This window comes from Eurypyga helias, unplaced genomic scaffold (genome assembly GCF_000690775.1).
Source record: "Eurypyga helias isolate BGI_N326 unplaced genomic scaffold, ASM69077v1 scaffold3306, whole genome shotgun sequence".
Classification (NCBI taxonomy): domain Eukaryota; kingdom Metazoa; phylum Chordata; class Aves; order Eurypygiformes; family Eurypygidae; genus Eurypyga; species Eurypyga helias.
The window spans coordinates 10,897-35,757 of NW_010254465.1; the positions used below are offsets into that span (position 1 = coordinate 10,897).

Sequence of the window (24,861 nt, forward strand, 5' to 3'; positions counted from 1 at the left end):
ACTTCTGAGATTAACGGGTAGTGAGCTGTGCTTTGCAGTGCAGTAATAGCCCAGAGAATTGTTTGAAACAGGAGATCAGAAGTCCACTGTATCTTATGATATGCAGTTCGTGAAGGTTGTCAGAAGACTTCTCAAAATGAAGAATGGAAGTTGAATGTCTTCGTGTCACTCTTGTTTAGTGTGATAGGTTGAAATCAGTGCTAGAGAAGCTGCAGAGCTGTAGCTTGAGGAAGGAGGGTGCATAATATGTTTTAGCCAGATATCCCCTTTAACATGTAATCAGAAAGTATTTTTATTTACTGCAGTCCTCTGAAAGGCAGAGTTGTCAAGCACAGGTGTCAGCATTGTGTAGGGTTGTGTCAGGGTGGCTTACGAACGTGTGGCTGTCAGCAAATGCTACTGAACTCTGCCGGGTTATTTTTCTTCTTTGTTGGCCTTAGGCCAAAGTTGGTGATGAAAAGAGGGGGAGGCACAAGCTGCTAGAGTATCCCCAGTGTGAGGATACGTGGCTGCTTGATGATATAAACGAACGGGTGGAACAGGTGGGAAAGGTGACGGAACTGTGAATCGTTGAATGGTGGCGTTAGCTTTGCAGCGTGTTCATGTGAACAGAAGGGTTTGGGGGCTTTAAGATGACCTTTAAAAACCTCCCAGTTTCTCAGTTCTTTATGCTTCAATATTAGCTTTTTTAAAGGGGAAATAATTTTTTACTCTCAAAGAGGAAAAATGTCTCTTGTTCAATTCCAGCTTTAATCTCTACCAAATGCAGAAGAGCAAGCACTGCCAGACAAGAATAGTTCCACGGGAAGAAATCTGGGGGATCCAAGGCTTTGTAGCAGTCCCATTTGTCATCATTCACAGGAGAAATGTTAAAGGAACCTCTGAATATCTCATCTTTCAATATTAGTGTAGAAATCCGTGCAGATATTTCAACGAAGGACAGATGTGTGTTGATAATGCAGTGATTCCCAAGGAAATAGATTTGACGGAAATAAACATTGTGTAGATGATTTTCTGTGTATGGTTACAGTGACTTAATTCCAGTGAAAAAACTATTGGAAGCGGGGGCAAAAGGTGACTACGGATGTCAGGCGTGCCCTCACTCCCACCCCAGTAGAAGAGGGAGAGGCTAGTGGTACAAGTACAATGTAGCTAAGTCCAGCTGTGTGTGTTAGCTTTTTCAGTGTGGTTTGTGATTGTTTTTCTTTGTATGTAGGTGATTGGGTTTGCTGGATCTAATTTACAAACATCTACTTGTAGGAACATTCTGTGCAGAAAAAGAAAAAGGATAAGCATTCAAAAAAAGCTAAGAAAGAAAAGAAGAAAAATAAACATAAGTCTAAAAAGAAGGAGGACTTAGTAGATAGTTCTTCGGTAAGTAAGAAACATTAAAATGCTTCAAATGACGTTTTTAAAACCTGCACCATTTTAATCTCTGTATGTACACATGGTTAGTCAAGTTCAGACTCACTCTTACCATTTTCTGTTGGGAGAAATGGACAGAGTTTTGTCTTTTTAATATACCAAGTATTGAATCAATTTAAAAGATGCTGTTATGTGAGTGCTTGTGAATTTTATCATACTGAATTCGCTCATTAGGAATTAAGGAATTTATTGTTTTTCAGCAGAGAGAAATTAAAAAAACCCCGCCTCATTCTAGGATAGAGTGGTAAAAATTCCATAGGTTCCCAAATAGTCAGTGGTGTATGATAGAACGATGTGTCTGAAATTACAGATACTTGTCTTGGGTTTTAAGCATGAGTTACTCCTGCCTTTTTCCATGGGTGTTCAACCATGGGAAGTCCCAACACCATGGGAGTTGTACGTGAATCTGAAGGAAGGCTCAAACTTGTGCATTTGATGCTGTAGACAGATGCATTCACATGAAGGGGCACCCTGGCGAACCAGCAGAGACTGCATTAGAAACCTGTGTGCTGCTTTCTGGGCACGTTGTGTTAAACATCCTCCAAGAGTTTTGGTGCCAGTCAGGTACCACTATGATTTGGTTTTTTTTCTTCTTCTCAGAGAATCTCCTTTATTGAGTGAACATACAGTATGATGTTATTTATTTTCCAGAGACTGATATCAGAAGCGAACTATGATTTTCAGTGTGGGAAGTAGCGTAAGCCACCTGTGTCCCACACTTCCCATGGGAGTCATCAAAACCCCTCACATCACATCAGTGAGTCCCGGGATACATCATGGTTCTGGCTGATACCTTCAGTCCAAAGTCTATTATTCCCATGACAGGTTTACATAAATAGCAGAAATTCTCTGTTCAGTGGAGTCCTACATGCTTCAAGTGTAAAATCTCAGTACACTGTTTGCAGGTGTCGGGAATTGGGTATGAAAATAGGAGGAGATTGCATGTACAGTACATTGTATTGTACCATTACTGATTTTACTTCTTCAATGTGAATCGTACTTCTTAATGACTTTAGATTTATTTAAAATCTTTTTTTGGTAATGGTGTAAAAACAATTGGTTTTGGTTTTATTCTGACAGTTTTGACTTTAGCAGTGTTATGCTGATAAACTGCCACTATGGACTAATGTTACGTGCTGTGATGTGCTCATGAAGTGTGGTGGAATGTTTTGGTCATGAAGGAACAATCAATATTCTATTTTTATTTCCAGTATTTTTAAATGATAAACAGTATTGTGTTAGTAATGCTTAGCAGTCAGCATCAATTTTGATTATCAATATACGTGGTAAGTGTTGAATTTTATCAATGTATAATAAATAGTATGTTGGGGTTTTATTATTATTCTTTACGTTAAATTCTATTTTTAGGATTCTTCAGTTGAGTGGGTTGAGTCAAATGTGTCACAGTCAGATAACACGGAAGAGGCTTGGAAGGTCAACAAGCAATCAGATGCTGTGAAAGAAGCCTCCCTGCAGGTGAGCAGTCTCATAACTACTCCAGAAATAAATTCAGCATGACCAAATGTGAAACGTGCTTAGGTTTCTTGACAGCTTTTTTGCAGTGTGTTGAACAAAACCTGTTTTACAGACAAATGCCTTTGTTTAGCCAGGTAAACGTTACAGTTCACTCATAGGAAGACTTCTCTACTTAATAGTTGCTTAGTATATAACAAGACACTAATCTTAGTTGCCTAGCACAAATTCCTTTCATGGTGTTTTGGGGCTCTAGCCACTTTGCTTGATTTTATTGAAGAGGCCAGCTTGAAGATCTTGACTGGACCTATTTTCTGCATAATTTTGGTGGCAGTTCTACAGCTGAATCAATTTTTGCTTCTGTGGTGTTTAAACAAATATAAAGAAGAGAGGTGTAGAACTTTCAGCCACAGTATTTATGGAATAGCTGTTTCTTTTGATTTTCTTAGGTGAATTCTGTTCCTGATAAACAGCTTATTCTGGAGAATGGAGACATTTGGAAATGAACTGCTGTGATTTTAGTACCATAAATGTAGTTACATATCATCCTCAGTTGTGTGAAAGGATAATTTTAATGTAGTGTTTGATTCCACTCTTGAAAAAAGTTCCTGTTTGTCATTGTGCATTTTGTTAAGAGAAATAAAAAGGATCTCAGAATCATATCTGTCTTCTTGGGAAAGTATAAAGTAATGAAATATAAATCCTTGTGTGTGTTATGATAACTTATACTGCAAAAAGAGTTTTTTCCAAACATTTATTGTATAATGTGTGCCTGGGGCTTGTCTGGTTTTGATGAAGAGAATGCTTTTGAAAGGAAATTCTTGGTGATCCCCACTTGTGTTTTGACTCACATTATGAAGAAGTCTTGGAGCACGTAAATCCGTTTCCTAAATTAGAAGTTATGTTCTCAAAGTGCGCCTAACGTTCTCCATGGGATCAGTCTTGGACTAGTCCAAAGTGCTTACGTAAAAAAAAAGACCACAAACCCCACAGAAACCCAAAACCAAAAAAAAGTCAAACAAAAAACCAATGCTCCCCCTCAAAATTGCAGAAACTGTGTATATTACTGCTTTCTTTTGAGGCTTTAGGTTTTGTGTATAAAGGTAGTAGGTATATCTAGGCTTTTTGCATGCTGTTTTTCTTTAAAGAGTAGTCCTCATTTTAAAAAGTTCCCTAGTCTGACTTAGGTTCTGTAAATGTGATTTTCTACCTGTTATTGTGGGTACATTTCACAGAATTTGGGTGTGTGTTTAATTTGAGGGTGCAGTTAGTGCCAAGGTATCCAAGGTATGAACTATGCTCAGTTAGTGATTGCAGATTTGGTCATGAAGTTGGAATTAGCAAGGTGAAAAGGAATTGATCTGAGTGTAGCCCTGAGGAGAAGTACTTGGGGGTACTGGTGGATGAAAAGCTGAACATGAGCCGGCAGTGGGCGCTGGCAGCCCAGAAAGCCAACCGTATCCTGGGCTGTATCCGGAGAGGTGTGGCCAGCAGGTCGAGGGAGGGGATTCTGCCCCTCTGCTCCGCTCTGGTGAGACCCCACCTGGAGTGCTTCGTCTAGCTGCGGAGCCCTCAACATCAGAAGGATATAGACTGGTGGGAGCGAGTCCAGAGGAGACCACGAAGATGCTCAGAGGGCTGGAGCCCCTCTGCTATGGGGACAGGCTGAGAGAGTTGCGCTTGTTCAGCCTGGAGAAGAGAAGGCTCCGGGGAGACCTTATAGCACCTTCCAGTACCTGAAGGGGCTACAAGGAAGCTGGGAGAGGACTTTTTACAAGGGCCTGTAGTGACAGGACAAGGGGTAACGGGTTTAAATTGAAAGTGGGGAGGTTTAGATTAGATATCAGGAAGAAGTTCTTCAAGGAGAGGGTGGTGAGGCACTGGAACAGGTTGCCCAGAGAAGCTGTGGATGCCCCATCCCTGGAAGTGTTCAAGGCCAGGCTGGATGAGACTGAGCAACCTGGTGTAGTGGAAGGTGTCCCTGCCCATGGCAGGGGGTTGGAACTAGATGATGTTTAAAGTCCCTTCCAACCCAAACCATTCTATGATCTGTGTTCATTTAAGCAAATAGTCAGCAGTCTGTATGGTTTGCATGCTTACTGGTGTCTTAAATGCATTGTGAAGATGTATTTCAAATTACAGAAAGCCATATATAAAATTTGTGTAAGCGAATATGAAAAAATTGAAAGGTAGGGTTCTTAAAATCATACTTGCTTTTCATTGAAGTGTTCTACATCTGTTCATTAAGGCTATACTATCTTATTATAAGTAACATCAGTAGTTGCAGTGGCTTTATTTGTACCTAAGCCATCTTTTTGTTAAGTATGAACAGTGATTCTTTTTGTTTATTTTAAAGAGGGAAGAATGGATGGATTTAGACTTCATGTCGTTGAAAACCACATCAGTAGCAGCTGTCAGAGGTGAAAGACACAAAGAAAAAATATTGGAACGACAGAAAGCTCAGGAACTGGAGCAGGTAGGAGGAATTAATATATAAACTTTTTTATGCATCTTGCTAAATTTTGTGTGATGAATGAACCAATGAATTAGTTCAAATATATGTCTGTATAGTTTTTAGACTAATGCCTGATGTACTGTGTGATACTGATTTTAATCAAATTGACAAGTTATTTGTTCTGCTTGGAATGGCAAGGGTACATACAGCAGGCTTATCTTGTAGGCAAAAGCCTTTAAGCTATCTGCTAGGGAAGGAGAAAGCCAATTTTGTCAGTACTAAGTTCTGTAACAGTAGAAACCCTTCTCAGATGTTGGTCTGGCCTTCTTCCCCATGGTATGTGTGAAAACCACTGTTTGTTTGATAAGAGCTTACCTACGTTCCTGTGTGAAAGCCTAGGGTGCTGAGGCTTGTTTCACATGAAGAAGGAATTCAGAGCAGTCGCCTTGCCTTTCGTGCTGCAGTTGTGCATGAACACGTGGGTGGGTCAGGGTTCAGCTGGGACAGGGTTTGCTGTCATTAAATTAGTTCTGTTCGCATACTGGCTGCTTCATTTGTTCATTCAGCTCCTTAAGTGCAGTGTAGTCTGATCAGAAAACATAGCAGCTGATCACTAATTTACTTGTCCTCGCCTCTCACATGAGGCCATTTGTTGCCGTTAGGTTTTCTAGTTAGCTGTGTTGTGACTGGGAACCAGATTGCCCTGCAGTGCTGTTCTTGTGTAATATGTGGTCCTTTGGTTACTGACTTTTGAGAAGGGATTAGTCTCTTTGGGTTTTTTCCCCACATAGTTTTTTGCTGCACATTTTTTCCGAACCGTTGAAAGGTTATTTAATGTGAAATTAAATTTGATGCATTTAAATTTAAAGGTTATTTAATGTAAAATTCAATCGCTGGAGTGTCAGTGTGTTGTATGATTAATGACAATTTATATGTATTCATGATCCTATAGGAATATGATTTGTATAGACTCTCCCACCCAACCAGTTACTCTCCATGAGGGTTTATACTTTTGTGCTTTCTACACCAGAATGTCCTTTCTTTGGTACCCAGAACGATCTGTACAACAGATGCCTACAGCATGCCAGTGGTGGTGATGCATTAACAATATAATTAGACAAATACAGATTTTTTGAGTGCCTAATCACCTCTTTTCTCAGTTGGCTTCCTTGCCTGCTTCCGGAGAAGTCAGCTGAAGGAATCACAGTAAGTGATCTAGTTTGAGGGTGAAAAGTAGTAACTTGAGGTAGAACTAAGAGCCTCCGAAACAGCAGTGCTTCTGGCACTTCTTCTGTGCTTCTGTGTAGAAGGGTGCCACCTAAGCACACGTTTGAGAGCTTTGACTCAGGACAGAGTTATGTTTATTTCTACCTGTCTTCAGACAGCAGAAGTTATGAGTGAGCTGTTCGAGTTCCACATAAGTCTCTCAGAATTTATCAAGTATTCTAGAAAATACAAACCATATGCTATGCACACATGAAAATTATTTCTTTTTTAGGCCATGCTGTCTGAGAGAGAACTCAATCCCTATTGGAAAGACGGTGGCACAGGTTTACCATCCGAGAAGGATGAGGCAGCTACAGTTAAGAAAGGTAAACAGGAACTTTTAGTAATAATCTTGAATTTCTGTTTTAAGTCTCTGGCCTCTGTTGCTAACAAGTTACTACTAATGTTGATGTAAAGGGATTACGAATAACATGTAATAGAGCAAAGTTTGGATGAAAATCCAGTGGTGAATATTGGGTTAATATCATAGTATGTTGTTTTGCAGAATTTCTCTTCACTGGTTTTTAATTTTGAAGGTTAAACCATTCAGTATCTTTACAGAAATTCTCCATTTTGAACTAATTAACGGAAAACACGATTTAACCAAGACAAGATAAATTGTTGTCATCTCATTTGGTTCCTTTCATTCCATTACACAAATTATAGTTTTAAAATATTCAACTACAGAAGTCTGAGTCACATTAAAATGAAGTACATCAGAGATGCAGTTTGCAAAAAATATTATTTCTGTAACCTTTTCACTTCTTTCCTTACCCCAGGGTTATCCTGCCTATTTCCAGCAAGAGCAGTTAGAAAACATTTTTCATAATGTCATGAAACATTTATTATGTGATAAGAAGGGTCCTTGTATTCTGTCAGCAGGGAAGGGAAGGGTAGGGTCTCTGGCTTTTCTCTTTGGGAGCCTTTCCCTGTGGACAGTTTGTCCTGCAAACCATTAGCCTGATGCCTACTTTTAGGAGTAACAGAGGTCAGTGATCTCTAAGAGCTGACAGGCATCAGTGAGTATGTTTCCTGAATGTTAAGACCTCTTCTAGCATCTCAGATGGAAAGCAATAGGTTGCTCATTTATTTTCTGAGAAGGGGAATGCACTTGTTTGTATATAAGGGGTGTGCCAAAGAATGGACACAGAAAGTGGAGACAAGTTAAGGAGGTTCCTTAACTTCATACAAAACCCCGCAACTTCTCATATGCCACTCCTATCTTGGAAGATGCTTTTTGTGTTCTGTGATAAAATGGAGAAGCTTAAACTAAATCAGTGGTATTACTGAGGTATATCCAGCATTAATTTGTAAAACCATGGAGTTGTATTATTGATTATTTCTGTTTTTCTTTTGCACACATTCAATTTTTACATTTTACATCTTTTACAAGGGCCTGTAGTGACAGGACAAGGGGTAATGGGTTTAAATTGAAAGCGGGGAGGTTTAGATTGGACATCAAGAAGAAATTCTGCACGAAAAGGGTGTTGAGGCACTGGAACAGGTTGCCCAGAGAAGCTGTGGATGCGCCATCCCTGGAAGTGTTCAAGGCCAGGCTGGATGAGGCTTTGAGCAACCTGGTCTAGTGGAAAGTGTCCCTGTTCATGGCAGGGGGGGTGGGGCTAGATGGTCTTCCAACCTAAACCATTCTATGATGATTCTATGATTAAGCTTAGGTGAAGGTTTAATGTCACATGCAGAGTAAGGTTAAATAGGAATGCCTACTGAGATATAAAACTACAACTTCTCATTGTTTTCTACTTTAGTTACAGTGGTAGAAGATGCTGGATTAAGTTGGTTACGAAAATCATACCAGAGGATGAAGGAACAGGCTGAGAGAGAGAAACGAAATTTTGAGGAAATTGTAGCTGAAAGATATGGGGTAAGGATCTTTTTTCATACTAATAAATGCTTGGAAAAGGTCACTTTCACATAAAGGCACAAATGCTTAATATGTAGTGTAAGACATAAGGAAAGAAGCAGGAAGAATCAACCTCTGAAGCTTCTCTCAAGTGATGAAGTGTTTAAAGCTATCCAGCCTTTTTTATCCTTTTTTGTTAAATATATTTTAATACATGGGATCCTGTAGCAGATTTAAAATATATTATCTTCTACATCAGGAGGTTCAGATGATCCCAGTTACAAAGTACCTGAGTGCTTCCAAAACTGTGATGTATACTGGAAAATATATTTTGTTTTTCTGCATGCAGTGGATAATAATGTGCATTGTGGGTAATAATGCCCAGATAATTTGGAGAGCTGTGTCAAATTCCAGATTTGAATATTCTGGCCACTTGTGATCTGCTCAGTCCAGATATATTGAGAAAGCTGCTTCCTTCTGAAGGGTTTAAGTCTTCAAAATTTATTTTTAATAAAACAACCTGCCATAACAGTATTAACTCTCTAAATCCTGTGTCGTGTGTTGTTCCCAACACCTGCCCCTCCCTCCCCCCCATTATATTACTGTTTTTAAAAGCATTGGTCCAGGTTGTGGGGTGTTAAATCGTGGGGTTTTGATTAGGTTGGGTTGGTTGTAGAAATTATGGGTAAGGCAGTATGACTTCATACTATTGTCCTTGAACTGAATGGTAGTCAGTCCTGAGTGAGGAAACCTACACAGTCAGTGCTGGTTGAAATTATTCAGTGCCAGTGATTGTAAAGAATATTATATTTACGAGTCTTTCTCAAGAAACTGGAGTTCAAACAGCATGAACCTCTCTGGCTGCTGAAGTACTGGATAGTGATTGAAGGAGATCCCTGCCTGATGTGCTTCAGTATGTTTGTTTTGAGGGCGGGGGGGGAAGTAACTGGTAGCTTTTAATTCAGCTCGGAAGAGGGAAGAGGAACAGTCCTCATTTTGCATAATTGCCTGAAGGATGGAGTATTTGTCCAGGAAGGCAGAGACAGGGGTTCAAAGCCTGTTTCAAACTAAAGATTTTGAACCCTCTCTCCTGTGTTTTTAAGAATTTAACTAGGTTGTAAAGTGATGTAGTGGGAATTGGTTCTGTAGAAGATAAGCATCTGGTTAGCATAAATGCAAGGTGTGTGAGCAGGAAAGAGGAAGCCTTTCTCCCTGGCTCACACCTCTGATCTCCAGGTTGCCAGGAGTAGACAGTTCTGAGGCTCTGGCCGTGGTTCCCAGCACTGCTTTAGCACTTCACTTTAGAGCTATGGGATGAAAGTTAGAAATAGTCCAAGCGAAGGGATCAGAAGGCCTTCCCAACAGAGCATCTTAGACACGAGACTGAGTTCCCTTTTTCTTCCTGGTCTTACTTTCGGCTCCATGGCTCGTGCCTTGCCCTTTGCACTTTCACAGAATGGTGCCTTTCTTGCAGTACTTCATAGGGAGCTTCACAATACACCATGATCTTAAAAGCAGCATGACTTTTTTTATTCTTTCTTATAGTCAATGGAAGTATTTCAGTCACGATTAGAAGAAGCTGAAAAAGTTGCATCCAGAAAGGAAAATTATTATAGAAGTGGAAGATGGAAGAAAACTGACTATGCGGAAAGTGAGAAAGAGAAGAAGGAATGTCGTATGAAAAAGGAGACACAAGAAGAAGATGGTAGAAACAGGAACATGTTTGGGGGATATGCTAGGGAGAAGTATGGCGGGGGATGGCCACAAGAAGACAAAGGTTACAGAAGACAGATGTCAAGAAAAGACCAAGAATGTGGACACAGTAGCACAGACTCTGAATTGAGAGGCTATAGCTCCAAAGCTGAAAAACATCCCGATGAAAAACTAAGTCAGGAAAAGAGTTCATTTCTAAGCAACATGAAACACAAATTTCTGAAACCCTCTGAAGATGATTCATCATCTTACAGTGCACCTAGAGACTACAAGTCACAGCAGTCCTCTTCCAAACTGCCGGCTCATAGCTCTTTGAGCAGTCATTTCCAAAAACCTAGTGAGGATGCTCCCCTGTGGACTGAAACTCACATAAAAGATACCAAGGAGAAATTAATGTCTGATCAAAAATTGTCAGGTACTAGGGAACAGATTGGTGACATTAGTTGTGAAAGAACTCCAAGAGATGAAAAAGAGAAGTCACGGCAGGAGTACTCAAGCAATATCCCTGAGAAGACACAGATGTCATCTGACAGTAAAACATTATGTTCTAGGTATTTTACAAACATTTTTACTTTTGTTTGCTGTATCTTTCATGGCAAAGTATGCCGGGGACTCTGTCTTCTCTGTGACAGTATTAGTGTTATTAAAGCCTGGAGAAGAGGAGGCTCCAGGGAGACCTTATAGCACCTTGCAGTACCTGAAGGGGCTACAAGGAAGCTGGGGGGGACTTTTTACAAGGGCCTGTAGTGACAGGACAAGGGGTAATGGGTTTAAATTGAAAGTGGGGAGGTTTAGATTAGATATCAGGAAGAAATTCTTCCCGGAGAGGGTGGTGAAGCACTGGAACAGGTTGCCCAGAGAAGCTGTGGATGCCCCATCCCTGGAAGTGTTCAAGGCCAGGCTGGATGAGGCTTTGAGCAACCTGGTCTAGTGGAAGGTGTCTCTGCCCATGGCAGGGGGGGTTGGAGCTAGATGGTCTTTAACGTCCCTTCCAACCCAAACTGTTCCATGATTCTATGACTCTAATATATCTGATCATATAATATCTCTTTAGGAGGGGGCCAGCCTCCCAGCTAGGAGCAGCTAAAACACACCACTGTAGAGGGAATGAACACTTCCTACTTGTCCTGTCTCAGCATATTTGAGAATTGCTGTTGATTTTCTGCATCTTTCTAATGTTAGTTCCCACTGCAGTAAGATTGGCCTCCTAGGCAAAAAAAAAAAAAGGCAAAACATTATCTTAACTGTCGTTGAATTTATAAAAGATAAACTTGAAGTTTTAGAAAACACTGACCAAAACCTGAAATAATTAATACAGCAGCAATTGGTTTGGCTTCTGTAAAGCAGTAGCATATGAAAAATAGTAGAACGTATTGATTAGGAAAGTGCATTTGCTGTGGAAAAGAGGAAAGATGAATAGGAGTGGGAAGGAAAAAAATAATTTATTTTATTGATAGCTGTTCTTGCATGTAGTACTTGCAGATACCTTACTGTGTATTTGCAAAGAAAAATGGTACACTGGAAGAGTACCACATGACGAACCAGAAACAGGCAACTTGGTCTGCACAATTCTATATGTTGGGATAGGTTGGCGATTTTTTTCCAACTTTCCATTTTACTTGCTTTACTTTCTACTTTGGTAGGACCCAATGAAATTTATATTTTCTTTGATAGCAGGAGGATAAATTGTTTGCATGATGTTCACTTAATCTAATTTATTTATTTAAGAAAGCTGAGGTTTGAGTGTACGTCGTAGCAGGAGTAGTTCTTAATTCTGGCACAAATAGTTTATATGCACTGTGGGAAGTCCCACTCATAAGTGTCATGTCTTGTTTTATTGTTTATTTTGCTGGAAAATGAGAAATATATGTTTACAGTTGATTTAGTTACTGGGAAAAAAAAAGTAGCATTAAACCTGTGATGTATGAGTTGTCATTAGACATGTGAATTTAGTGATCCTCTTTGTTTTTCTAGATACTGCTCAAATAGTTACTGCCCAGAAGCGCATGGGGTTTGCCACTTAAAGGCACCTTGTGAACTTCCGATTAGAATGATTCATGGTGTGTCTGAGCTGGAGCCTGTGAGACTTCCTCACTTCTTGAGTCCTGGTGTGTCCAGGGTCGAGGTCTGCATAGTCCACGGTTGTTTTCTGCCTGCCTTGGGTGGTGCATTGGTTTCCGTAAGGAAATGTAGGTGTTCACGTAAGGAGGGATGTTGGGGTGAGCTGGGAGAGTGCATCTGCACTGCAGCTCAGGCATAGATTCCACAAAAATGAAAATACCCACTCAGAACTCTATGCATGGAAAAAACCCACCCTATTAAGAAGCTTCTTTTTTGTGCACATATAAAGACAGAATTATGCATGTTATCACACACCTTTTGGAAAAAAAAAACAAACCCCAAACCCCCAAATACTTCACTGATTAGCAGCAAATAATCTAAATGACACATAACCCTTTAGGAAGTATACCTTCATTCTCAAATTTGTCTCCATGACTTCCCGAAGGGGAAAGTAAGATCTAACAGGTGTGTTGTACAGCTGATGGCAACTGGGAGTTATGACATGCAGTATACTTTGTTTAACTGTAGTGAACTGCTAACCAGAGGGACTTGTTGATTGGCCAAAATGCAGAGACTGAGTGAGATAGAGCATGTGAAGTCCCTGTACCTTGTTTTTATTTGATTTATTTATTTATTTTTTGGGGGGGTGGAGGAATGGGGAAGGGAAGGTGTGGAGCTGGGTGTTGCTTTGCCTGTGTTGGGGGGTTGATCCCAGCAGCAACTAGGCGTGTACCCATCTGCTCACTCATGCTCCATCCTGGGGAGGGAGTCAGGAGAGCGAAAGGGAGAAAGTCTCATGGATCAGATAAAGATACTTTAACAAGTGAAGGCAAGAGTGAAAAAACAGATGGTGCAAAGGCAGGCATCACCACCTCCTATGAGCAGACTGATGCCCAGCCAATTTCTGAGCAGCAGCTACTTTGGAAAGATTGCATCCCTAGTTTTTATTACTTGGAGTGGCATTATGTGACGAGGTTAGCTGTCCTGGCTGTGTCCCCTCCCAGCCTCTTGCCCACCTCAGCCTATTTGCTGGGGGTTCAGAGAGAGGAACAGGGAAAGCGCTGAGGCTGTGTCAGCACTGTTTAGCAATAGCCAAAACACTGGTTTGCTAGTAAGACTGTTGTAGTCACCAGTTAAGTCCAAAGCACAACACCATACGGGGCTGCTACGGGGAACACAAGCTCCATCCCAGCCAGACCTAGTACAGTGTGTAAGTAATGAGTAGAATTTAGTGATACCATGGCTTCGTTGTTCTTATCCTAAAACAAGCATCTACTACTTTACAGTTCTATTTTTCTGGTGACTTTTTGATTGTTAAATAATGGTGAATTACTTTTAGTTTTTGGTTGCCACATTTAGTAAATGCGATGCTAATTGTAACTGGACAGAGCTGCAGGTTTTGGGAAACTAGATTGTGTATGGCAGTGATTTGCTCGTTCAAGTTCAAAGAATTCAATTAGTGTAGGAGAAAAGGTAATTCTTTTCCTTGTAGAAGAGAACTAAGTATAAAAGCTATTTAGCTGATATTTTCTTTTGCATGTGTTTTCTGTTTTGGTGCTGTTAAACCTGATGGTGCATTGTCTTTCATATTTTCATTCTATTTCTTAACCAGTACAATTACTGAGCTGACTTATTGGTAAAGTGGAGATTACTAAGGTCTGGAGAACCATATAGCCTCTGCTTATTGACTGACTTATTTCCAAGTTCTTTTAAGCTGACTCCTAAGCTTCTGTGTGTTTGAGAAAGTATATGACCTGTCTTCCTGTTCCCTTCAATAAGAATTGTCTTTTTTTTGTACAATGTTTTTAGAAAATTCTGCCTCTTGGAATGTTATAGTGTTGGATAAGTGGGGTAATTATCTGTTGGGAATAATTTAGAAGTGGCTGCTTTCTTTTTCTTCTTGAAGTTTCAAATCTTGTACTAGTCTTTCAGTGGTGCTCAGTCAGTCACAAAAAAGTAAATCTTCATTGACGTGAAGGCTTGGATTAATAGGCGTTGCTGGTTCTGTTCTTCATCTCTCATGCTGACAATGTACCTTTTAAGTTTTATGCCCTCTAAAACACAGGGAGAGTTTCTTCAGCCTATAAATCAGAGTGTTTTGGACAGTTATGACACAGGTTAATTAAAAGTGTCGATTGGATGTCCAAAGGATCTCTCCAGAGGAAAAGTCCATCCAGCTAGCGTTTGCTGGACATCACACTTAATAATGTGACTGCTTCAGAGTTTCACTTGAGACAAGATAAAAAGGAAAGCAAAACAATGTTTCCAGTCTCAAAAAGTTCAGACGATGATTCAAGTGCTAACAGCGCTTAAAGGAAGCATGTATGAAGTAATAAACATCTTCTGCTCCCTTTACTGAAATAGTCTGCCTTGTTTTGAAAAATACAGGTTATGAATTGAGAACTTAATCTTTGAAGGTTCTGTTTCTGGTCAAGTTGACGTAAATGTTTCTGCTGAGTTTTGGGGTTTGGGCATCTTCAAAACAGACAAAAGTAACCGGTAATTTCCTCAGGGCTGGGGCGATCCAGCAGTTAAAGATGACACCATCTTCTAAGTTCTCCTCTTTTTCAAATCCTCCAGGGTTTAACCATATTGAGTAGTGGGTGAATTCAGTCTCTCTTTTAATAGCAGGGACCAATATCATAACTGTATTCTTTTATCTGTTGTGTTAGATATTTTACTGTTAGAGTTAGTTGGTTTTAGTCTTTCCTAGGGTTAGGGAAAAAGAGCCAAACTTGTTTCATGCCTCTTTGCCATAATTTTTAGGGACCTTATTTATTATCATAAGAGCTCATACACTGATCTTTCAATATTAAGATACAATACTACTTATTACTAGCTGTAGCTTCTTTAAGGACACTTCATATTTTAAAAATGGTACCAATTGATTTTCCATGGAAACTCTACCATATCAGCCATAATGTCTTTTGAAGCAAAGATTGTACCGTGAGCAGGTAAGTATGGCCTTATAAGTAGTTTTCAGGAGATTGAAGGCCATTTGGCATACAGGAGAATAACTGGGAAATGGGTGATTTCATTGGAGCTGAGGAGTAAAAGCATGACCAAAGCCAGAAAGGACAGTTTCAGTTTGGGTTTAAATTACTCTTTCTGTCCTTCTTTTCATCTGCCTATACCTGCTACTGGCTCTTGGCTGTTTTTTCATGCTGAGAAGGTGTTCACAGATAGTGCTTTTCATTTTAATTAATCTCAAAAGTAAAAGGAAACATAACTTATCAAAAATTTATTGAAGCTTTTTGATTTCAGTGTCCTTGGCAACTTCTCGCTGCAGATGTATTTTTGTATGTTGTTATCAATTATTTTGACAATAGGAGCATATGTACCAGTACAGTAGGCATGTAATACATAATTACACAGGTGAATACTACATTGTTTGTCTGTGGGTTTAGTGGTGCTGGTGTTTTACAGACATACATCGAAGGATGAGATGCCTCGGGTCCTTAGTGAAGAGGAGATGAACAGACTGGGAGCGAGGATTATAAAAGCAGAGCTCATGGGAGACATGGTAATGTCCTTGAAAAATTGTCATGATTTACTGCAAATTTCTTAAAGCTCATGGTGATTTAGTTGTTAAAAAAAAAAAAAGGTATTGATTCAAGCAAATGAAGTCCTACAAAATTTGATCAGGTAGGATTTAAAGGTGGTACTGCTTTTACTGTACTTTCCACTTCAAATGCAGTGGTTCATAAACTAGAATAGGTGCTTCAGGTCCCTGGGTTTTGTAGTCTAGGAAGCATATCCAAAACCAGTTGTTCTTTGCCTTTTTCGTAGGATTTAATATGTTTTATTAAGCAGGAAGCAGGTGAAAACTGCAGATCTCCCAGTCTGTGTTACAAGGTAGTGCCTGGAGCTTTTGCTATTTCAACAGCTTTGTCACAAGTAGGTGCTTGTGGTCCATAGCTGTCCTGTATGAGCATAACTTGATTAGGATATGGAAATACAAAACTGAAAGGAGCTGCATGGGCCAATCAGAATAATTGAATAACATCTAAGCATATTTTTTCCTGGTGTTTTTATGACAATGCATGTTTCTGTACCTTAGATACCTCTGTTCTAAACAAGTTTTAAACATTTATCTCCATGAAAAAATTGACTAAACTATATTGACATATTTTCTTTGGTTCTTTGTGTCATTAAGGTTTAAAAAAAAAATCAAAATATGAATCAATGGAATGAATAGATAATTTTGATAAAAGGTCTCTAAAAGTTTGAAATGGTTAAACTAATGGAATACTACCACTTTTCTTTGAAGGAATTAGCTTCAAAACTTCAAGCAGAACTTGAGAATGCACGAAAATTGAGGGACGGTCAGGGGCAGTTTCCGGTAAAGTCTGGCAGAGAGGTAAGGGAAAAATATTCTTCTTTTCTTTGTGCTAACACAGTGATGTAATACAGGTAGCAGGTGAATTCTAGACAATGTGAAATGTACTTAGGAAAATCACAAGATGTGACTTCAGGTGAGTTCCTGTTCAAATTAAATTGTACTGGTTCGTCGTAAACAAAACTCTCTCCCCTGTACTTTAGCAACTTCTGTAGGATTTTTTTTTTTACTCAATATTTTCTCAGCAACGGTACATATCTTCCATTAAAAGTAATACTGATAGGTGTTTGCCCAGGAGGCCTAGACGTTGTGATCTGGAACCTAGGCTGTCTTGCCTTTCAAGCTCTGCAGTGAAACTAACACAGGCACCAAAGCAGGTGATCTGCATCTTGCTTAGCTTGGCAGGATTTGGTGCTGGCAGTTACATAACTGATGTCTCTGAGGAAACTGACACTTCAAATGTTGTTCTTTTTAAAGGCTCTTATTAAAGAAATGTATAGTAACCTTTTTCCATACCAATGTTGATACAGCTATGAGGAAACGGAGTCAATATCTTCATTTATGAGCTCTGTCCTCATGGAGAGTAGACTTTTAGGCAAAAACTAACGTTCCTGTCCAATTTGATCCCAATTCCACAGTGAAAATTCAGCTGCAAGTCAGCTGAGTTTGAAAAGGCTTTGTCTCAGACCTCGTACACTGACTAGTATTTCTCCAGTCTCTAGAAGTCAGACTGAACTGAAGGTTAATGTGTGTCCTCTTGCTGATTACATTGTGACAATCCAGGTGAACTATAAAGTGTCAGTCCTTGAATTCACAAGAACTTAAAATTATGAAAGCTTTGTGTAGGTGGACTTTGTTGCAGTGCAGTTTTAGGCATGTTTTCCATGCATATGCAAAAAATCTGAATAATGTGGATTAGAGTTGTGTAATTACATAGGAAAAAATCCATTTGTATTTTAAAATGAGGAAGTAGAGGGCATGTTATGGGTGGTCCTCAGAAATGTTGATAGAGACCTGTTCCTTAGAAATTGTGTCATTAATAACAATTTTGGTCAGCCTTAGTCTTAACCATAGTTTGATTTTTATCTTTATTTTTAATTAAAGGATTTTTAAGACTAATGGCATGTAATCAATGCAGAAGTACCAAATTCTACTGGAGTTTTCAGAAAGGAAAACTAATTTAAAAGAGCAAGCAAAGGCGTATTTAGCATGAGACCTCTCTTTCTAGCTCTCTCTTCATCTTGAAGGCAATTGATCACACAGCTTGCTGTCCATCTTGCTGTCCAAAGCCCCAGAGGGATTGACTTTAGAATATGAATGAGTAGAAATTATTAAATATAGTTATTATTCTTCTGTTCTCTTTTGTGTGCCTGTCCATATTCAGTTTTGCACTCTCGTTGCGCATTTACTCAGGCTGAGTCTTGGGACTTGTGCATGTCCACTCCTTGTCCTGCATTCCCTATAAAGAAGGTGGAAAAAGTTGTGTATGTCCCTAGTGTACCCCCTCTTTTTCCTCTCCTGTGGGACTGACTCAGTCCCCAGTGACCACTTTTGTGTTGTCATTGAAATAAGCTTCTTTGGAAGATCAAAGGGATTTTAAAACAGGGGTCGCTCTTCTCTGAAGTGTCTTGGATGCAAAATGTCTGTCCTTGTGAGATCCACCTTGGACTTTATTTGAAGCTCAGGATCAGGTTCTTAAATAATTCCAGATGTAGGAGCTTGGGTTTTCAGTGTGTTCATCTCAGAATGCTTATTTTTGTATTAGAGTCCATCTGTCTTACAGAAACAATCTTTACTTTGTGAGAACCAGGAATGTTAACAGTCCTGTGATTTTGGACCTTGCTTATTTTGCCAGTGCAAATTGTTCCTTACAGATACAACATGGCTGATGTCTGTAACTCTGCGAATGGTTACTTCTTGACCTGCATCGTGCCACAACAGTATCAAGCTCTTTACAATTTTCTGCAAAGTCGCTCAACTTCTTAGGCTTGCAGTAAATTGGCAGTCTCCCCAAACCCTGGTGAAAACCTTGCCTTTTAGTTGAAGTCACATGGGCTTTAACTACTGCCAGAGCTTGCTTCTCAGAGTGTCGAGGTCTTCCTGTACGTTTTAGAGGTGTGCTGTCTTGTCTTTATGAATAGGCCTTGCCTGTGCCTGTTTCATGGCTACTCCTAGCCTGTATTGCATGGCTTTTGAGTGTGAGCAGTCTGTCCTAAATCCTGTCCCTGTGATAGCTGCCAGGGTAGTCTTACCAGTTTTAGAGCTTCAGACTCCTGGGACACAGGCAGGATGTGTGGGTGTTCCTGTCTATCAAAGACCAGCTGCATTACAGTGTGTGTCTAAACAACCTGGATGTTCGGAAACGATCTCCTAACACCAGAGAGGCTGATCTGTGAGGCTGTATTTGATACTATATCAATCAGACTTTCTATAACATTGACCACCCAAGTGACAGCCTCAACCAGTTCAGCCGGCTGTATTCCAAGTCAGATACCTGAAGCAGTTTCCACAGGAGTGGTTTTCTAAACGGATGTCCCATTGAACCCAAAGTTTGATAGTTTTACCTTTGCTACCATAATAAACATGAAGCATTTTGTTCCGGGCAGGACTCTCTCTGGTTCTTTGAAGCAGCATGGCCAATATCATGCTGAAAGGTCCTGAAACATGGCTTTGCCTTATTTTCACTTCTGTTGGGAGAACTGGGGGGATAAATCACGAAGCAGGGAAGGCAATTTTGAATACATCTCGCTAGGAAGGCTTTTTTTCTTGTTGATTAATTAAACATGGATCGATTTCCCAATTCAGTTCACTGCGTGACTGAATGAAGACTCGTGCTGGTATAAGGGGCTGTGCATGGGTGTCTGGGGTTTGTACACAGGACAGGATCAATTCTTTTAACAGCAGTGCTGTTTTATTCTGCCTTGAAGTGGTCCAGAAACTACAGACTGAAGGGACTGTGAAGTGGTAGCTTAAATCCTGGCTTTATTTATTTGGTTTTAAGTGAGAATGGAGACAAACATAGCTTTTATAGTTTGTCCAATTTAGACAAGAATTCTTTTCCATGCAACTCCAAAATTATGGTTTTGAAGTACAGTTTTCAACTAGTGATGTTTGGTGTTAAAAAAAACCCTTACTTATATCAGCAGATGTATTTCATCAAGCACAAGGGTCCTGGTAAGACTGTTTTGGTAATGGTTTTCCTTACGTCCAAAGTCACCTGTAGTTTTAAGACCTGCTGTTAGTAATGAATTTAGACATTGCAAGTAGAGATTTCCAGGAGAAAAAAGCCAAAAAGCACAAATATGTACATCTTTCCGAACCTAGAATAGCAGGAAAATTGTACAAGATACTCAGGACTTTTCCTCTTCAGTAAGCTCACTTGGGTAATTGTATAGCCAAAATTTATCTTGGGGAAGAAAGTAATTGTTGTTTTCTTGTATGCTTTTTTCCTTTGTTCTTGGTGGTTAGTGTGATGTTTTTTAAAATTTCATAAAGTGAACAACCACAACTAATAGTGTTACAGGTTTTCTGTGTATGGAGGTATCGGAGAAAAATTCAGTACAGGCAAAAACATGTTTGGATTCTCTTGATATAGAAAAAAGCACCACCCAGTAACTTGGTCTTAAACCATTTTTCAGCAGTACTAAAGTGTTTTATGCACTACCAGCCCTCATTTTTCCTGTCTAACAATTAATTTGTTTTCAACTGCTAGGCTTCCATGTGTCCAAAGTGCAGAAAAGATGAAAATTTATTAGTTGAGATGCTGTTAAATTGTTTGTGGCTTTTGAGTAGCTTTATAAATGGAATTCTTCTGCGTGAACTGAGACATGAATTTTTCAAGAAAACTTGTCTGCTTGAAGAGGTTAGTTTTTAGATATATTCCTCTTGAAGGCTTGAGTAGCTGTTATCTTGCCTTTTTTGTACTTCAGGAAAAATACTGGGGAATATTGTGTGGGGATATTGGTTCACTGAAGTTGTCTAATTTTTTTCCACATTTTTCTTCCCTACATCATTTCTACATCATCTTAAATATTTAGTTGCACTTTTTGCTACTTCTTTCCTGGAGTTAATTTATTTGATATCTAATCTATAAAAAATAAAATATATACATATATAATACACGTATGAAACCTAAATAGAGGTTAAGTTTATTTTAATAGCCTCTGAGCTGGTGTGCCGTTGTATTTTCCTAGTTAGTTGTGCTAGAAGAGTGAAGAAGCATTGCTTAATTCCTGAATAGGCAGGTAAGAAGATACAAGCCTTCTGCTCCACAGTAGTAAGCAGAGGGATTCTGAGAGGACACCACCATGTGTCAGGCTGCCCTAAGTTGGGAAACTCCTCAGTAGCAAGGCTTTGTGAAACAGAACAGGCTAGGCAGGAAGATAATGGGAGTAAAAGGTAGATTTATTAATTTCTTCTCTTTACATCTCTAAACACATCAATATCTGATATCCTTAAGTGCATCACAGGTAATTTTTTGCGTTAGTGACATATAGTAAACATTCTAATCCTTCATTTTCCCATTTGAAATGTGAAATTAGATCAGAATAACAGTTTAGGCACTCTAGACACCAAACAAGCCTGATGTTTGCCACATGGGATTAGATAGCTCTCACAGGGTAGAGACTGTGTATATTGTAGATGGAAGGTCTGTGCCTAAAAAGCACAAAATGCCTAAAAGTGCAGCATGCGTAGGTGCCTCACCTGTGTGTTTTTTATGCTCAACTGCAGTGAGAGAGTCATTGGCTTGTTTGAATGTAGCATCCTGGAAGTCCAGGGGCTACCTGTGTGATGTCTGCACACTGTGTGAACATCTTGACTTGGGTCGCTGCCGGCTGTAGACCCCCTCAGTTGTTCACTGCAGGTCACCTTAAGCATGTAGTCCTGTAAGTTTTAGTAGGATTACAAGTAAACCAGGGCATCTGTTAGGTGAAATTTGGGGCCTTAAAGGCTATCCTTCTTAAATACTTGGGTCACGTGTACAACGGCAATGAATGTATATGCCAAGACTCTTTAAAAGGGTGAATTACAACATAGACATAGATTGGACTTGTTTTTGTCTTTACATTTGAGCAGGAGGCAACCTTCAGAGTCCATGAAAATCCAAAAACTGGCTGAATTTGGGCTGTATTAAGAATTTTAGTTTCATTTGTTCATTTAAGTTCAGGTGCATAAGTCTAAACTGTCAGGGGCACTTTGAGAAAAACCAAGTTGCGCTTTGAGCCTTGGTGAAACTGTGTAAGAGAAGGCTGCTGGATCATACAGTTTCTGAGTTAGGATAGGTTATGAAAATGAGTACTTACCGAATATAAGGAGACAGCAGAAAATTGTGGGGACTTCCGCATTTAAAAAATGAACTTCCATGCATTCATGGTTTACCTCTAAGTACCATTTATATTGGTTATCTGAGAGTGCTACATAACTCGAGCGCATTGGTTATGAGAATGTTACCTCTGGCATTTTCAGTACCAGTCATAACTGATGTAATTTATGCCTTTATTCTGTTCTTTTTACTTAATAAGATCTATCTGGAACATTAGCACTCCTTTGAGGCGCATCATTTGCAGTGGTTTTTGGTGGTACAAAAATGGGGAGCTAAAAAATTGATAAGCAAGAGGCAGATTGAAAGCACACGGAGAAAAGGCGATTCTTCACAGAATGGTTGCTCCCGGATGTTGTGGATACTGGAAGCTTAAGTAGATTCAAGGAGAGACTGTAGAATTTCATGGAAAAATAAATCACTTGAGGATTGTACATAGATAATGTCTGTCTCTTAAAGGCTGAGTTGCAAATGCTTGGAGGCATCCTTTCTTTTTGTACTCTTCATTAGGCATTCACTTTTGGCTCCTGCTGGGGAAGTCATGTTGGGTTTTGGTTTGATCCAGTGAAGCTGCTTTTATGTTTTAATCCACACCTAGAAAGTGTTCTTCATGATGATACTAAATGATTTATGATATTCATTCTTTGTGTGCTTTGCCTTTTAGATTCCCCACTCCCCCCCCTGGATTTTTTCCCATCTTCTGTCACACTTCCATCAATATGGTCCCTGCATAACAATTAGCCAAATCTGCTCAATGAAAACCAATTTGCTTTTGTGTTGCTACGGACTGACTTACTTGTGTTTTGTGTTTTTCAGTCAGGAAATATATTCACATAATATAAAATCAGGGAAGTCTAGACCCAGTTCGTGGTGGTGGATGAATGAAGTAAATGTGGGTGCATCTTTTAAAACTTTTCCTTTCCAATCTAAGTATGGTCTGTAATAAAAAAACCTGCTCAATGCTAAGCCTGTTACTGTGTTCTATAACACTTAACCAGTATGCAAGAAACAGAAAGTAGCCTCTGCTGAGCAATTGCTAGAGACAGTTCTTAATAATGATGAATTGTGTTTGAAATAAAAAATCAATACAAAATTGAGCGAAAGATAGAAGGTGGTACTTGAAGCAAAATAACATGGTAGAGGATATAATATCATAGTGTTTAAAAGAAGAGAGTGAAGTTCTGAAAAAGTAGAGAGAAACACACAGGCTTTTCTGCTGTGTATCTGGGAAATTGCAAGGAAAACACAAATGATTTCAGCATAGCGAATCTTCATTTGAATAACTGAATTTTCTGTGAAAGTCGATCAGCCTTCAGTTTCCTATGATTCATGTAAAATATATGTAAAGTATAAGGAATAAAACAGTGATGGAGATAGATATATACACACACATAAAAATACTAGTTCACAAGATATGTATATATTCCTCAACATAGAGAAAAAACTTCAGAAGAAATCTCCTAAAGTTTTTCTAATGAAGGGGTATTTAGTCCCTGTGGGAAGCCTCTTGGACATGAATGGTAGCTGTAGAGGAATAGACTTCAATTTTGGCAGGCATTGTATTTCGCTTCACAGTAGGCATCTGACTGATAGGATGCTGCTTTAAAGGAGAATACTTCTGTTAGGATACCTGTTGACTCTGTAAGAGTAACACTCTCCAGTCCATTCCTTGTGCACCTCAGGCAGGGAAGGCGTATAGTGCAAGGAAAAGTTAATTTAGCTAGTTTTATGGCCTAAGTAGGGCTTGTCTTGTAGTGAAAACCTTCATGATATCAAGAGCTTCATGTTCTTCAAATACTTCTGCTTTTTTTATTTTTTCTTCCTGAGTATACATAAGAAGGATGATAAGGTTTCCAACACCTCTTGCAAACTACATCTGAGCACATACTTTAATGATTGAAGGTCTGATGTTTAATTTAGATCTCCAAGGTGCATTTGAGTCCAGACTGAGAGAGAATTCTGGGGAACCCAGCTTAGTATAAATGAATAATTTTTTTCTTCTTTTTGAAGAGTTAACACCATTTTCCAGAAAGGGAACTGAATACAACAGCTTGGCTTATACCTCAAATCCTATTTGTCATAAAATACCACCCATTGCATACCATTACAGGATGCAATGTGCTGGATCTTTATCCAGAGAAATTTTTTGCAGCACAGTTTTTATCCCGAGAAAAGTAAACCGTATGGCATTAGGAGTTGCTGAGAGGAATCAGTTGTGGAACAAACCTGAAATAATATTCTATGGGTTCCAGTAATGATAATAGGGAAAAAATGAGAATGTTTTTCACGTGTTTTCAAGATTGGCCTTTTCAAAAGTGGCTTCAAAATGACAGTGATTCCTGGGTAAAAGTGTGTTTGTTTTTTGTGTGTGTGTGTATGTTTGTGTATATGTGTGTATACATGTAAAATTTAGGTAGTGATTAATACTGAGAAATAGGAAGTAAATGAAAAGAAGAAAAATAATCAGTTCTTCTAACTAACACTAAACAAGAAAAAACCTAAATCACCCTGAAAATTAACATTCAAATTTGCAGGTGTGCCAGCATGTTTAATTTTAGTTTTGGAAATTGAGACTGTAAACACAGATATTTTTTTGCAATAAAAACATTTGTTTGTCAAAATTTACCTGTAATGTGTTTTAAAAACACGTAGTTGAGTGGCGTCTCATTGTGACATACCCAAAGCAGAATTTTAAAAGCATTACTGCAGCTGTATTTGACTCACGATATATAAAGAATCATTTAAGAAATTATTTAAAACTGCTTCTCAGAAGAATATAGCTGAGACACTTCTGTAAAAATTAGAATGCTGGGGATTAATGATTCTCACTAAATGCACAATAAAAATCTGTGATTTCATTTGGAACTTCAGATGGTGGGGAGATGCAGCAACAGATGGCTCTTGGCCTGTTTACTCTCAGATGTTTTCAGGTCATCATAATTTCTGAT

General features: G+C 39.1%; 1 protein-coding gene across 1 annotated transcript; it reads left to right on the forward strand.

Annotated features, from left to right (window-relative positions):
- Positions 1 to 440: 440 nt before the first annotated feature.
- Positions 441 to 16,614, forward strand: LOC104510649 (CWF19-like protein 2; the record flags this gene model as incomplete). The annotated part of the gene is made up of 9 exons (XM_010152969.1): positions 441 to 551; positions 1,261 to 1,374; positions 2,794 to 2,901; positions 5,255 to 5,374; positions 6,852 to 6,945; positions 8,386 to 8,501; positions 10,026 to 10,744; positions 15,681 to 15,777; positions 16,525 to 16,614. Coding segments are annotated over 9 exons (1,569 nt in total), but the record flags the coding sequence as incomplete, so codon positions are not given.
- Positions 16,615 to 24,861: the final 8,247 nt, after the last annotated feature.